This window comes from Cupressus sempervirens, chromosome 4 (assembly GCF_028749045.1).
Source record: "Cupressus sempervirens isolate cs-2001-9-10 chromosome 4, ASM2874904v1, whole genome shotgun sequence".
In the NCBI taxonomy this organism is placed as follows: Eukaryota; Viridiplantae; Streptophyta; class Pinopsida; order Cupressales; family Cupressaceae; genus Cupressus; species Cupressus sempervirens.
Genome location: NC_143121.1, coordinates 814,433,404 through 814,447,264, shown reverse-complemented (window position 1 = coordinate 814,447,264; position 13,861 = coordinate 814,433,404). Strand labels below are relative to the sequence as shown.

Below are 13,861 nucleotides of genomic sequence, written 5' to 3'. Positions count from 1 at the left end.
CATTGCTCACAAAATCTATAGTTCAAGCCATCCAAACAGTGTACCCTGTGAAGCTGTGGATCTGGCGTACAAAATAGTGAAGAAGAATTTAGAATTTGATTTATCAGAATTACTTTTATCCCAATTCAATAAGAATATGGAAAGCATTAGAACCTCCAAGAACAATCCCTGCAAATTCGGTTCGCTTTTGATTTGTTTATTCTTCTATATTCAGAAATCTTTTCCATCAAAGGGATCAGTAGTATGGAGAAAAGATATACCAATTCTTTATCAGATAAACGAGTTCATTGCAGAACTAGGTGAAAATTTTGATAGTATTTTGGATAACTATTTTGAAGAATTTAAGGAAAAGATGAATCATAGGTTCCGAATTCCACCCAAACTGGTTGAAGAATACAAGGAAGACATATGCTTCATGGTAGATTGCGACAAGGTATACATTCAGGCAGCCAGGCCTTGAGTAGCATGGGTGAAACCTCTTCCCTTTGAGGTAAAAATTGACGAAGCCAGGGATATCATAGAAGCACTGGTGAATGAACCAGTAGACCCAAGGCAACCAATTTTTGGAGCATATGATCAAGCTAAGGCCAGAATTGAGCTCCAAATTAAAATCCCTCAGGCCATTAGCAAAGGAAAGAGAAGGATAACCCAACTGAAGACGGAAGTTGGCTCTCTTATGATAACAGAAGGCAAAGGAGAAGATGAAGAAGAAGAAGAGGAAACCAAGTCAGACAAGGAAAAGGAGCCTCAACAAAAGAAAGGCAAGGTGATCATCACCAAACCTAAAAGGCAAGCCTCTGCAGTCTTCTCCAGGAGAACAAGACAAGGAAAGAAAGAACCTGTACTTGTTAAACCTCCACTCACATTTGAGGATAGATTGAAGCAATTAGAAGCAGGTGCTAGCTTCACAAACTTCAAAGCATTGAAGTTTGAAACCAGAACAGAACAAGAAAAGATGCAGATTGAGGAACTGGTACTGAACAAGATGGGTAAATGGAAATACTCACCGGACCAGATAGCCTCCCAGATCTCCAAAGAACTATTGGAGAGGTTGCAAATCAGATGGGAAGCTGCAACCAAGACTGTAAAAGACATCTATGAGCAGACACTGAAGAATCTCCTGCCGAGTTTCACTAATGCTGAAGTGAAAGCATCACTGAAAGATCACAAAGGCAATATGATGATTAGATTCCACACCTGTTTGATACTTGTCAAAGACATTGAGCATGTGGTAAATGATGCAACAAACATGTGGAAAAACATCTATCATCTACACAAATCCAGTGATGATACTGTTGAAATCAAGGACATTGACAACAGTGATGATGATGAAGATGATGATGATATTGAAGATATTCCAGGGGATCTTCATTCAATCATGTTAGAAGTGGAAGAAGAGGCTGAGAAAGAATTAGAGGAAGAAGAAGCTGAAAAAGAAATGGAGGAGAAAGAAGATGATGATGATATTGAAGATATTCCAAGGGATCTTCATTCAATCATGTTAGAAGTGGAAGAAGAGGCTAAGAAAGAATTAGAGGAAGAAGAAGCTGAAAAAGAAATGGAGGAGAAAGAAGATGAACAAGCAAAGGTGGAAGAAGATCCAGTACAAATTGCAGCTGAAGTCATTGCATCTCTTCCACACTCTCCATCCGAAACAGTTACATCAACTATGGAAATAGCTTCTACTGGTAAGTCCTCTCAGTTCTGTGTACCATCTATGCAAGTGCCAATCACTTCATTAACCGAGCTACAGCCACCTTCATTAACCGAGTCTCCATCAGTCTCTGCAGTAAGTTCAGCATGCACATCAATCTCTACTGCAGAATGTATAATAAGTGTACCTACAGATACTACAATTTTGACTTCTCTTAATCAAATTTTGGCAACTATTAGCTCTTCCACTCCATCCTGTACAGCAACATCAATTTTTGATACCATTTGCACATCTCTTAGTCTTCCTTTACATAGTCCTATTCCAGTCTTATCAGCCAGCCCTGCCTCATCAACTATAGTCTCAGTTCACAAGGGTCAAGATGAAGTCTTTGCTGGAAAAGCAAAAAGATACATGTTTTCCAGCAAGACACTGGATGAGGAAATTGATTTGGATAAGGACATTATCCTTCCTAAAATAGATCTTGATACAGCATCAGTTGATGAAATGAGAATGCTCAGTCAGCTATTAGAGGAGAAGGCTAGGCAGAAACAGCTACGGCATGAAAGAGATCTAGAATATAGAATCATTGAGAGTGCTAAAAATATTATAACAGAGGCTATAGGTGTTGAAGTAGATTCTACTCAACACATTTTGATTCAGTTGGAAGAGGCTGTAAACAAATTCAATGAGGATACCTCCGGCCAAGAAAAGTTGATTGAAAAGGCAGAGAAGAAATTTGACAATAAGGTGCTTGAGCACATTGCTCAGCATATTGCATTAAATCAGGTAGAATTGTCTACAATTTTGAATAATTTTGAGAATTCTTTTAATAATGTAACTTCACTTTTTGGAAAACTCTGTGATGTTACTAAGTATACCAAAGATATAAAAGAAAAGTTGAATAAAATTGATGAGGATATGAAGGTCAGTGCCCAAGTGCTGCAATCTGACCTCAGTACAAGTTCATCCCATCATCATAAAATAAGATTTTTGTCGGAGAAACAGGCAGAATTGCTGAGAGAGGAAGCAAGAATCAGGTCTACTCTCATAGATATCCAGAATATGATTCTTCCTGTCATGACTTCAATGCAAAAGCATATTGCTCATTCCAGAACATTGATTCATGACAACAATTTCTCAGTTGCAGATCATATGATTGAACTTTCTGCAGAAATTCACTCTCCTCCAGCAAAATTTTGCAAGAAAATTGGGATAAGACTTTGGCTCTTATTCTCAAGGTACATTCAGAATTTCTCTCTCATTTTGAAATTTCAGTGTAAATATATGTTATTTGGCATTATTGTCAAAAAGGGGGAGACAGAACTTCAGAACTTCAGAGCTATCCGTGCAAAGATATATGTATTGATCTGTAAATACTGTGCATATTGTATGGGGGAGACATACATCTAATAAGATCTACAATTTTGGAAACTTTTTTGAAATGTATGTCAATTTCTGTACATAAACTTTGATACATAATTGTTTTTGTCACTAATGCCAAAGGGGGAGATTGTTGGCATAAAGTTATTTGCCATTAGTGACAACACTTTTCTCACAGTATTAACCGAGTAAAGAAGAACTCAGTGTTAACCGAGTTTGGTCGGTTAACATAGAACTTAGTATTAACCGAGTTCAGTCGGTTAACTAAGAACTCAGCATTAATCGAGTTCGGTCGGTTAATTAAGAACTCAATATTAACCGAGTAAAGACGGATGCAGTGTTAACCGAGTTCGGTCGGTTAACATAGGACTCAGTGTTAACCGAGCTCAGTCGGTAAACAAAGAAGTTTGTTCTACCGAGTTTGTTTTGCTATTTGGCCGACTCAGTTAAATTTTGTCTACTTTTATTCAACCGACCATTGCATGTAATTTTAACTTGGATGGTATATATATGTAATGTATTGTATCATTCTAAATGTATGTGAAATATGTGAAGAATGTGAAGAATATGTGAAGAATGTGTGCGAAAGCATGTAAGCTGAATTTTGAAGGTTTTCAGCAAGGTCAGCATTGGAGCAGAAATGTTTTATCTGTCATATCAAGGACAATCAGAGCATAGCAGATCTTATCAGCAATCAGTTGTATTCAGATCCACTGTTTCATTCTAACAGGTGAATCAATTTTTATAAATCCTTTAACAGGGTAGACTTAACAATCTTTGTACTAAATCTCCTAACAGAGTGCATACTTATGAAGTATGTTTCAAATCCTTTAACAAGGTGGATATAACAATCCTTTATGCTCCTAACAGGGCAGATCACCAGAAGTGATCATTGTATGCCTTAACCGGCTAACTTCCTACTGCAGTAAAGAAGATTTGTGGGTTTCATCCCCACCCCAGTTTTACTTTCTATTTTGGAAGGTTTCTGGGTCACCAAAATCTCTGTGCTTATGTGTTATGAATGTCTACATACTGCAGATTAGGTGATTAAATATTTTACTGGTTAATATGAATTGATTTAAGATTTTATGTTTACTTATTCACCCCTCCCCTCTCAGTAAACTGTTATATCTTGAATATTTCCAACAAAAGTAGTCCAATCTATTGTTTTTACACTCCTCAAAAAATATAACTAGGTTTTGATTTTCAATTCTTACTTGCTAGTAGGAAGTTGGAAAACCTAGTTTTGAGATAAAATTAGAACTCTAGTGTTCTAATTCCATTTTTCCAATTTTGAAACAAATGCAAAAAAAATTCAAATCTAGATTTTGACAACTCTGATCCCGTTAGCTCACTAATTTTTTACAAAATTTTGATCTTGGTATTGCAAAAGTCATGGATTGTTGACATTCCAATTGGATTATTCATAGGGATCTAAAGCATGACAACTTGTTGCTTACATAAAATCAAAATTCTGTGAAACTAAGTGATTTTAGACATTTTCATGTAAAACTATCTATTCTATATTGAGGAATCATAGAACATATTTTTAGGCATTACCTATGTCTCCATGATCTATGGTAATGTTATAACAGGTACTAAAGGGTACTTAAATAGTGATAGCCAAAAGAAATTGTGGAGCCTTGAACTTTTTAGACTATTTGAAAATTTAAATTTTCTCACTACTCAAGATTCATTCTAATTTGTGAATGAAAAAGTGGAACATTGTGTAGTTCTTGAGTTATAATCATGCCATCAATTTCTGGACTATTTGAAATTGTTATGAAAATAGGTATGTGCCATGAAGTGACTCCATATTTGTGTTATTTGATCAAGCTTTACATTAGGCAATCCAACCAAGATGATTGATCTAGTGAAATATACAGAATGACAGTGAAAATTTCTCAACATGTCATCTGAGTAGCAAAATGATGTCATCATAATGAATGATCCAAAGATCAAATAGAGAACTGGTAGGTACCTTTGAATCAATTATTCAAATTACTTTCTCAAGTGTCCAAGTTTCAAGATATACTTTTAGTTAATTTTGTAGAGGTTAATTAACCTCATTAAAAACATGTATTTGGGAAAGAGTTATTAGCCATAGAGGAGTAGTTTTTAACCTTAATGTCTATTTAAAGGATCATTTTGGCTTTGTAAAGGACTTTTTGAAACTTGAAGAATTGAGAGGACAACTTAATTACTAAAGTAGTATTGTTTCATGTATTGAGAACAAAGTTAATTTGAAAGTACTTTCAATATCTTCGATTGTTCAAATTATCATCAGTTATGACCATCATAGGAGGATGTAACATTTTGTGCTCTCTCTTTTCTGAAGACAATTAGCCAATTAGTAATCTATTCTATGTGATTGAGTATCTTTTCTTGGTATCTTGAAACTGTTATACGTTCTTGTTAGGACTTTTTATATTCTTTAACTAAGAACAAAGTGCTTGAGTCTTAATTATGATTTTATCCCTAACCTTTTAAAAACCCAACTTATACATCCTACAAGGGAGTTGCACCTCTAAACACAAAGGAAGGCCGCATATCAAGGGCCTATCCAACTATTGGAGAAATTGATTTGCCAAACATTTCATTGGCTCAAATCACATATTTTCCAAGTGACAAATATGTTTACCAACAAAATATTTTGTAGAGTTTATGTACATAATATTATATGAATAATATTAATAGCCAAGGTTGGAAGATGTTGTTTGGTGAGCTGAGTTGAGGGGTGAACTTGCATAAGGATACCCATCCATTGTGCTTGATTAGCAGAGGTTTGGAGGAACTCCAACCACTCTTGGTGTGGTCTTCAACCACTCCTCTAGAGGTACACATGCCAATAGCATGAATGGGCTGGTGGAAGCTTATCTCATTCTTATGATCCCACATGTTGGCTTCCACATTTCATATTGATCCTAGGCCAAGGAAAGGGAAGGTGACTACATGCAAATCAATTTCCCTATTCATGACATTGGTTGCTCCTATTATCTGAAGGAGATTGCCTATGGCTTTGTTAGGTGAAGTTATTCCAAATTTCTCCTATAGTGAAATGGTTCCAGGTGGGTCGAGTGGGTTGGTGTTATTTCTTCTACAATTTGATGGATTGTTGTAGTTCTGATCACACTTTGGCCTAGTAGGGCAATGATCATGATGCAAAACCAAATGTTATATTGTAATTAGAGTGTTTAAGTGCTTAAGAGGTTATGTTTCCAGCTTGATCAGGCCTCCTCCGATAGTCAACCTCTTATAATATTTTTAAAGATTAATAGAATTACTATCATTACTAATCAAAAAATATATTAATAATGAAAATAATTGTAATTTATATTGAAACCGTCATATTTTTTATAACTATTTTTTATAAAATACTTCAAATCATAAATAACCTCATTATTAAAAATATTTCAATTTCCAAATAGCTAAATGATAGCAGAATTCTCATAATAATAATAATTAAGGAGTATTTTGCATAAACCTTTCCGACAATTTTAAAGTGAAAAATTAAATAATTATATCAATACTATCGCACAAGTAAACTCTATACCCATACCTCCTTTTAAAAAACAAAGAGTGGATAGAGAATGATTTTCGAATAATTTAATCCAAAAACAGAATAACATTCGCGATTTGTTTTAGAAGTCACGTAAAGTAAGAGCATAACCCGTGTAATTAAACTGCTTTCAATCTTACTTTTGTGTTTCACGTTTAATCTTTACTTTTGTGTTTCACGTTTGTTCTTATGCAGCTTCCCACGCACGCTCAAAGAAGAATGAATGGAGAATATGATAGGTTTTCCTCTTTCCTCGAGATGTGACGATCACAAATTTCATAACCATAAATGAAGTATAAATATTTCTTGATTGGCAGGGAAGGCACATTCCCACACTTTTCCTATTTCCCGGCACTCCTTAATTTTCTTAAAAAGATACCGTGTACATCACCACGACACATCACCATGACACTAAATAGGACGTAAAAGCTTGCGCTCTTGTTGAATATTAAAGAACGCCTTTGTATTATTAGCCCTGCTTATTTATAGGCAGGGTACTAATGTTTTTTTTACCTCCTTTTTATTAATTTTTGACAACAATTATTCTATTTTAAAAGTTATTCTTAAAGTTCAACAAACTTTCTATTTTAAAATTAATTTATGTTGGTTTATTGTCTTTTTCTAATTGGTCCATTACATTTTTGGTGGGGTTTATTTTATTTTTCCATTTCAAAAAATACAATATTTTCTAACATGCATTAATGAATTCATTAATTGCACTCCATCTTTTACATATTTGTGACAACTTCATTATTAATTACAACTTTATCTTTTGTATATTTGTCACAACTTCATTAGAATCATAAAATAATTAAAACTTTATCTTTTAAATATTTGTCACAAGTTGATTAGATTTATTAATAAAAAATCATTTTTTTATCTTTCACAACAAAAATAATGTCTTATCAATATTAATATCACAATTTTTAGTTTTGAATATAGTATTTAAAAATGTTAAAATATTTTATATTATTTTAAAAATTGGTTTTATATAAATCAATAATTACTAAATTTAATTTTTTATTAAAATATATTATTGCTATTAAGAATTGTATTGCTTTATATATATAAACTTTACTATATAGCAATTAAAAAAATTAAAAACAATTAATTTCGAAATTTAACTTATATAATAAAATTTTAAAAATCTTAAATTTCTTAGTTAAAACTCTATTCATTCAAATCTCACAATTTTACAATACATTACATTATGTTGTATATTTTTAGACAATGGGTAGTCGCCACATTATTCTATAAAATTTAAATTTAAAATATTAACTAAAAATCTAAAGTAAATTTGCTAAAATTTATAACTTCTCTTTTCAAAACCATAATTTTAACAAATATTACATCCAATTTGTTTCCCTAGAGGCAGGGACTCCAGCTCTCAAAGAGCTCTTGTTTTATAGGGTTTAAAATTATCTCGTATCCCTAGTGTTCAAGTTGATGTCAGCCTGCCACATAAATACTTATAGTTGACCTAGAAGATCAATAATGAATGCTCTTAATTAAATAGTAGGTATTAAGGGATCCAAACTGTAAAGTTGATTAATTTTCAAAAGATTGAAAACATCATAGATTTTTCTAAAAAAATTAGGGTTTGATCTTCATGATCTGCATAGTTTGTAGTCGAAAACAACAAAAAAATGGGAAAAAAATCGCTATGTTTTCATGAATTTGGAAAAAAAAAGTTTGACTTTGTTTTATCTTTAGTGCATTTTGAATGGAGATTAGCTTGTCCCATAAAGATGTTTAGCTCATAAAATATGTGCATTAATTGTGTCACCATGTAATGATAATGATAATGATCATTATAGTTAGAGCTCAATGTTAAATTAATCTAGAATCTACTTGAAAATATTAATGGACCTTTGATCACATCGTTGAAGGATTGTGCTAGATTTGGTAGATGTTGGAAGATTTAGAGTATTAAATGTATGCATTTTGGTATAGAAAGAGAGTATAGGTATATACAAATTGATCTTATTTTTGTTTTTTATATTTACTTTATCTCACATATAGTCTTTCTATTGTAGTTTGTTCAACTTCTTTTTCTTGTTAGCACCACCATTTAGATTGTCATAATGTTCTTCCTCAAGCCTATTAAAAAATCAGCCTCTTCATTATATATACTCATTTCCACAAACTACTGAACTAATCTCTCTCAACCTTAACTAGCCAAATTTGTTGACTAACCTTTTCTCAAAGCTACTCTTAGATCCAACCAGACTTCTCTAGTGTTTGGACTTGCATACCTATACTCTCTTTCTATACCAAACTACATACATTTAATACTGCAAATCTTCCAACATCTACCAAATCTAACACAATCCTTCAACAATGTGATCCAAGGTCCATTAATATTTTCAAATAGATTCTACATTAATTTAACATTGAGCTCTAGCATTATCATTATCATTATCATTACATGGTGACATCATTAATGCACATATTTTATGAGCTAAACATCCTCCAGGGACAGACTAATCTCCATCCAAAATACACTAAAGACAGTATGGGTATATAAAGAATTCATAAAAGAGAGTGTGTATAGGTATATACAGATTGATTTAACACTCTCTTCTAACTGTTGTGGGGAGGGAGAAAGCGAAAGAAAGCGAAAGTATGAATTCTTGAGGCTCACAAAATGCATATGCGCTACAGCAATCCTTCCCGTCCCTCTTTTATCTGGACCGAAACAATTCCTCCTCTCTCACCTGTGCCAACAGAAGCTAAGAGAGGATTAGTGCCAAATCGATCTCGCGATCTCCTTCTCCTGTGTGTGATGGCTGAGGCGAAGCTGATATCAAAAGAATGGTCGGAAGAGGTGAAGCTGTTTCTGGAGGCCACAACAGAGGGCGTTCCAGATGATAGAGGCAACGTGCGTCTGTCAAAGGCTCTCAGAGATGCTAAGCCAGAGGCCTACATTCCTCAAATGGTGTCGCTGGGTCCTTATCACCACTCCTCTCTCAAAGACGAATCCGTGGGGCTGTTCCACAAACGCCTCACCCATCTCTCTCAGATGGAAATGTACAAGCTCAGATCGGCAAGAGAGGCAGCTCGGAACGACCCTCAGCGTATCAAAAGTATGTTCGCAAGAGTGAGCCAGCAAGATACGATCTCCGAGCTCCAGAAGTTTTACGACTGGGAAGTGAAGGGGGAGGAGGATGTTTCCAACTTTGCGTGGATGATGATGGTCGACGCCCTCTTCCTCTCCTACTTTCTCAAATCATCTGGTTTCGACAATGTTGATCCTCCGCCGGAGTCAAGTGTACGCAGAGGAGCCTCCTTTCCTGCAAGGGCAAGCATCGGGTGTGATATTGTGAAGCTGGAGAACCAGATCCCTCTTTCCCTTCTCGGAAAGTTGGAGGAGATTGTCAAGGACCAGATCACACTTGACTCTCTTCTTCCGTCTATAACAAGACGTCTGTCCTCCTTCCAGATATCTGTTAATGAAGAGAAGGGTGTTGTTGAAAAACATCTGCTGGGATGTATCCACAAACATGTCTCTTCCTTCCTCCAAGTGAGCGAAGTGGAAGAAGGGTCCTCAACATGGTGTCAGTGGATCCCAAAGGTGATGGGAAATGTCGTTGCGCGAGTGTTCAGCAGTTGCTACCGTCATCCAGCCAAACGTGGTGAAGCTGATTCTGTGTACAATTACAGTGCCAAGGAGCTGGCCAAAGTCGGGATTAAGTTCAAATCGTTCACGAAGAAAGGTAAGATCAGATTTTCCAAGAACTCCGACACGCTTTACCTTCCCCGGATAAAAATATTCGATACGTACACTGAAGTGCTGCTGAGGAATTTGCTGGCGTTGGAGTTCAACGAGTCGGGCCAAAAGAGACACGTGTCGAACTACGTGGAGCTGATGGACTGCCTCATCAACACGCCGGAGGACGTGAAGGTGATGCGCAAAAGCCACGTAATTCAGCGACAGAGCGTGATGATCACGGACGAGTACGTGGCGAAGATGTGGGACGGAATATCTAAGCCTTTCTTTCTCTTAGGTTTTCTCGAGCTTCCCGGGGGCCTGAAAGGTGACATCCAGGATGTGCTGATTAAGAATTACTACAAAAGCCAGATTAAGGCACAGTTCTCGAAGCTCTATCGGGGGTATCTGGCAAGTCCAGTGAAGGTTTTACGTGCTGCTGTGGACTGTACTACAAACGTATTGCTCTGTTAATGCTCGCAAGTTTTTGAAGCCCTTTGGTGAGCTGGACAAAGTGATGGCATGGAATATCACTTTCCATAAAGAGTTTCTAGGCTTATAGGCCATAAAAGAAGATCCTAAGCTGGGAAAATACTGTTGTATGCAGGAAAAATAATTAAAATATATTAATTATAATACCAGCCTCTATAAGACTGGATAAGTTATTGTAATTTGTAGCAAGGCCGATCTTGCATTTGCACTAATTAGTATGCCGTATAAGAAATTAATAATAAAGGGTGTATAGTTTTGCTATTTTATATTTTGCATCTTAATGTGGCTGGGCTCTCTTATATGTGGTCAATATTGGTACCTTCGAAGGTTTAGATTTATTTTTTAATAAGGCAGGGCATAGGTTCTATTTTTGTGGAGCTTGTAGTCCCATGATAATTTTTGAAAGGAGGCTAAAGGTCTATTTGGAATCTATTCCTATAAAATACAAGTTTGGACTTTTTAGCCCTCTCAATTTAAGCAACTGAGCATGGGGTGTGGCTAAGAATAGCTCCACTAGTTCTCGAAAGAATTATGTCATTTGTCAACATCCTAATCTCCATTTTCCCATAAAAATTCATGACAAGAGTGGCCTCTTGAATTTAGTCTGAAGCGGATTCACATATAAATCCATGGGAGTTCTTCCATTTTTAAAATATTCCTAGGACCCCAACCTAAATAAATAGTTATAATTTGGTTAAATATATATTAAATTTTTTCTTTAAATATATTTTTATATCAAATCATTAATATAATTTTAAAATATTATATAAATATATTAAAAAAATTATTGATAATAGGCTAAAATTAAAATTAATTATTATTAGTAGCTAAGTTCTAGTAGACTTGAACCCTAGACCTTCCAGATAAGAGGCTCACAATTTATCTTAGTGTTGTAGGCTCTTGCTTTATAAATATTTAATATTTATTATAGCTTTATATAAAATATAAAATTGAAAATATACAAATTAATGATTTTAAAATTAAAATTAGAATGTAAGATCTGATTAGACACTACCAATTTAAGTAGTAATGATCAAAACACACGTAGCTTAAGAAAAATAGGCTAGATACATATAATCTATGCATAACTTATGTCCAATCCAAATTTTCCAACATTTCTAAATTCTTAAATGATACAAATAGTTCGTAGTAACTAATAATTGCACATAAGAAATCTCATTACACTATTTATAGATATGACACTTAGTCAAATATAATCTAAACTTGAGGAGTTAGATACAAAAATATTTGCATGTTTTGTGTGTGATTATTGTTTGCTTGTTATAATCTTGCTAAGAAGAAAATTTCTTAGAAAAATCCATTTAAACCATTCCAAAATAACAACAATATTATCTAAATTAAATCTATATTTAATGAATCATATTAGTTCAAAGTAGAATGCAACTAAGGTTAATGGAATGCACTCAATAATGATTTTGTAGATATATTAAGAAACACAAAAGGTTGTAAAGCTCTATAGGATCCAGGGGCTAGATTTATAATTTTTGCATGCTCTCAATAAATAATGCAAGTCACTATTCACCATATCCTAAAAGCTTATTTTAAATGTAGACAAATCCATCCAAGCTTTCTTTGTTATTTTCATAGAAAAAATAGTCATCATGATGGAGAATTTGATTACACGTAGTGCTTTATATGTTGAAAACTTGGCATGACACAAAAGTAAGGCATTGTTGCAAAGTAAAATCCCTATTCAATGATAGTTTTTGAGAAACAAAATATTGTTCATTGTGTTAAAATAAAGTTTCTAAAATTGTTCAATGACAATTTTTGACTAATTTGTTGGATGGAATGAGATGCATGATGGATCCACAAGGCCTTTCACTTTATCACTAATATTGAGCTAATGGAACTAAGCTTCAATTTTAGAACATTGATCAATATGATAATCATTGGTTTGGTTATACTATCAAAGTCTAGCCACTAGAAGCTAGATCAAACAATTACGATCCCAAAGTAAACTTGCTAAGTGGAACTCATAGGTGGTAAAGTCATATTAAAAATGCAGAAAAGAAATCAAGATCATAACACCGTACTACCAAACTATCATCCATATAAGGGGGGTTCTAAATTTATATATACTACAATATAATATATTTAAATTTGAAAACATAAAAAAATACTCTCTATTTCTAAAATTCTATATGTGAATATCAAAATATGTGGCAATTAAAGAATTTGCATTTAGAATAAAATATTGTTCATTTATTTTATGCATACATATTATATAATTATTAATACATAATTAAGATAAATGAATGAAAAAATTAACATGAGTGTTTTTAACAAAATCATTTATGTAATTTAAACTTTATATAAAATCTAATATTAACCTTAGTTGACAAAATATTAAACACATAATAGATTAAAAACCTATAAAAGATTAAATTAAAAGTACTAAACGTCTTTATTTATTTATTTTCTTTTATTCATTTACAACTAATAAATTTGTGTTTGATTTTTTAAAATTGGTATATTTATGTTAGTTTTTATTGTTTTTAAAATATTTTCAAATAAAGAGTAAGTGCACAAAGATGAGTCTCAATTCCTTAGAAGTCCATGGATTGAGATGATGCTCTTCTAGAAATGGGCACCCATATTAGGCTCAGATACTCGATCCGAATTTCAAAAAATGGGCATCCATTTTTAAAAATTTGGGTACCCATTTTTTATTCTCAAAAGATAGGTGCCTGTTTTTAAAAAAAATTTAAAAAATCAACTTTTTTGCCTTTTTGGGATTTAAAATGTGTTTTATAGGTTGAAATACTTTTCCAAAATGAGCACCCAATTTCAAAAAATGGGTGCCTATTTCTTGCAACATGGGGCGGGATTTTTTTCTCCCACCTCAGACTTTGGTTTGGGATAAGCTTGGTGAGACCAAGCATATGCCTTGGCCTCGCAAGATTTGGCTAAAGCATTGAACTAACAAATTCAAGTTTTGCCATAATTTTTTGAGGGTCTTCCCAATCAATTTTTTTAATGAAACAGAAACCTATTAGAGTTCTAATTGTCCTAATTTCAAAAATATAAATTTTACAGTGTTATG

General features: G+C 33.7%; 1 protein-coding gene across 1 annotated transcript; it reads left to right on the top strand.

Moving 5' to 3' along the window:
• Positions 1-9,240: 9,240 nt before the first annotated feature.
• LOC149563879 (putative UPF0481 protein At3g02645) lies at positions 9,241-10,776 on the top strand. Its single transcript, XM_089828259.1, has one exon. It carries the CDS (start codon positions 9,241-9,243, stop codon positions 10,774-10,776), a length of 1,536 nt encoding a protein of 511 aa, XP_089684385.1.
• The last annotated feature ends 3,085 nt before the right edge of the window (positions 10,777-13,861 follow it).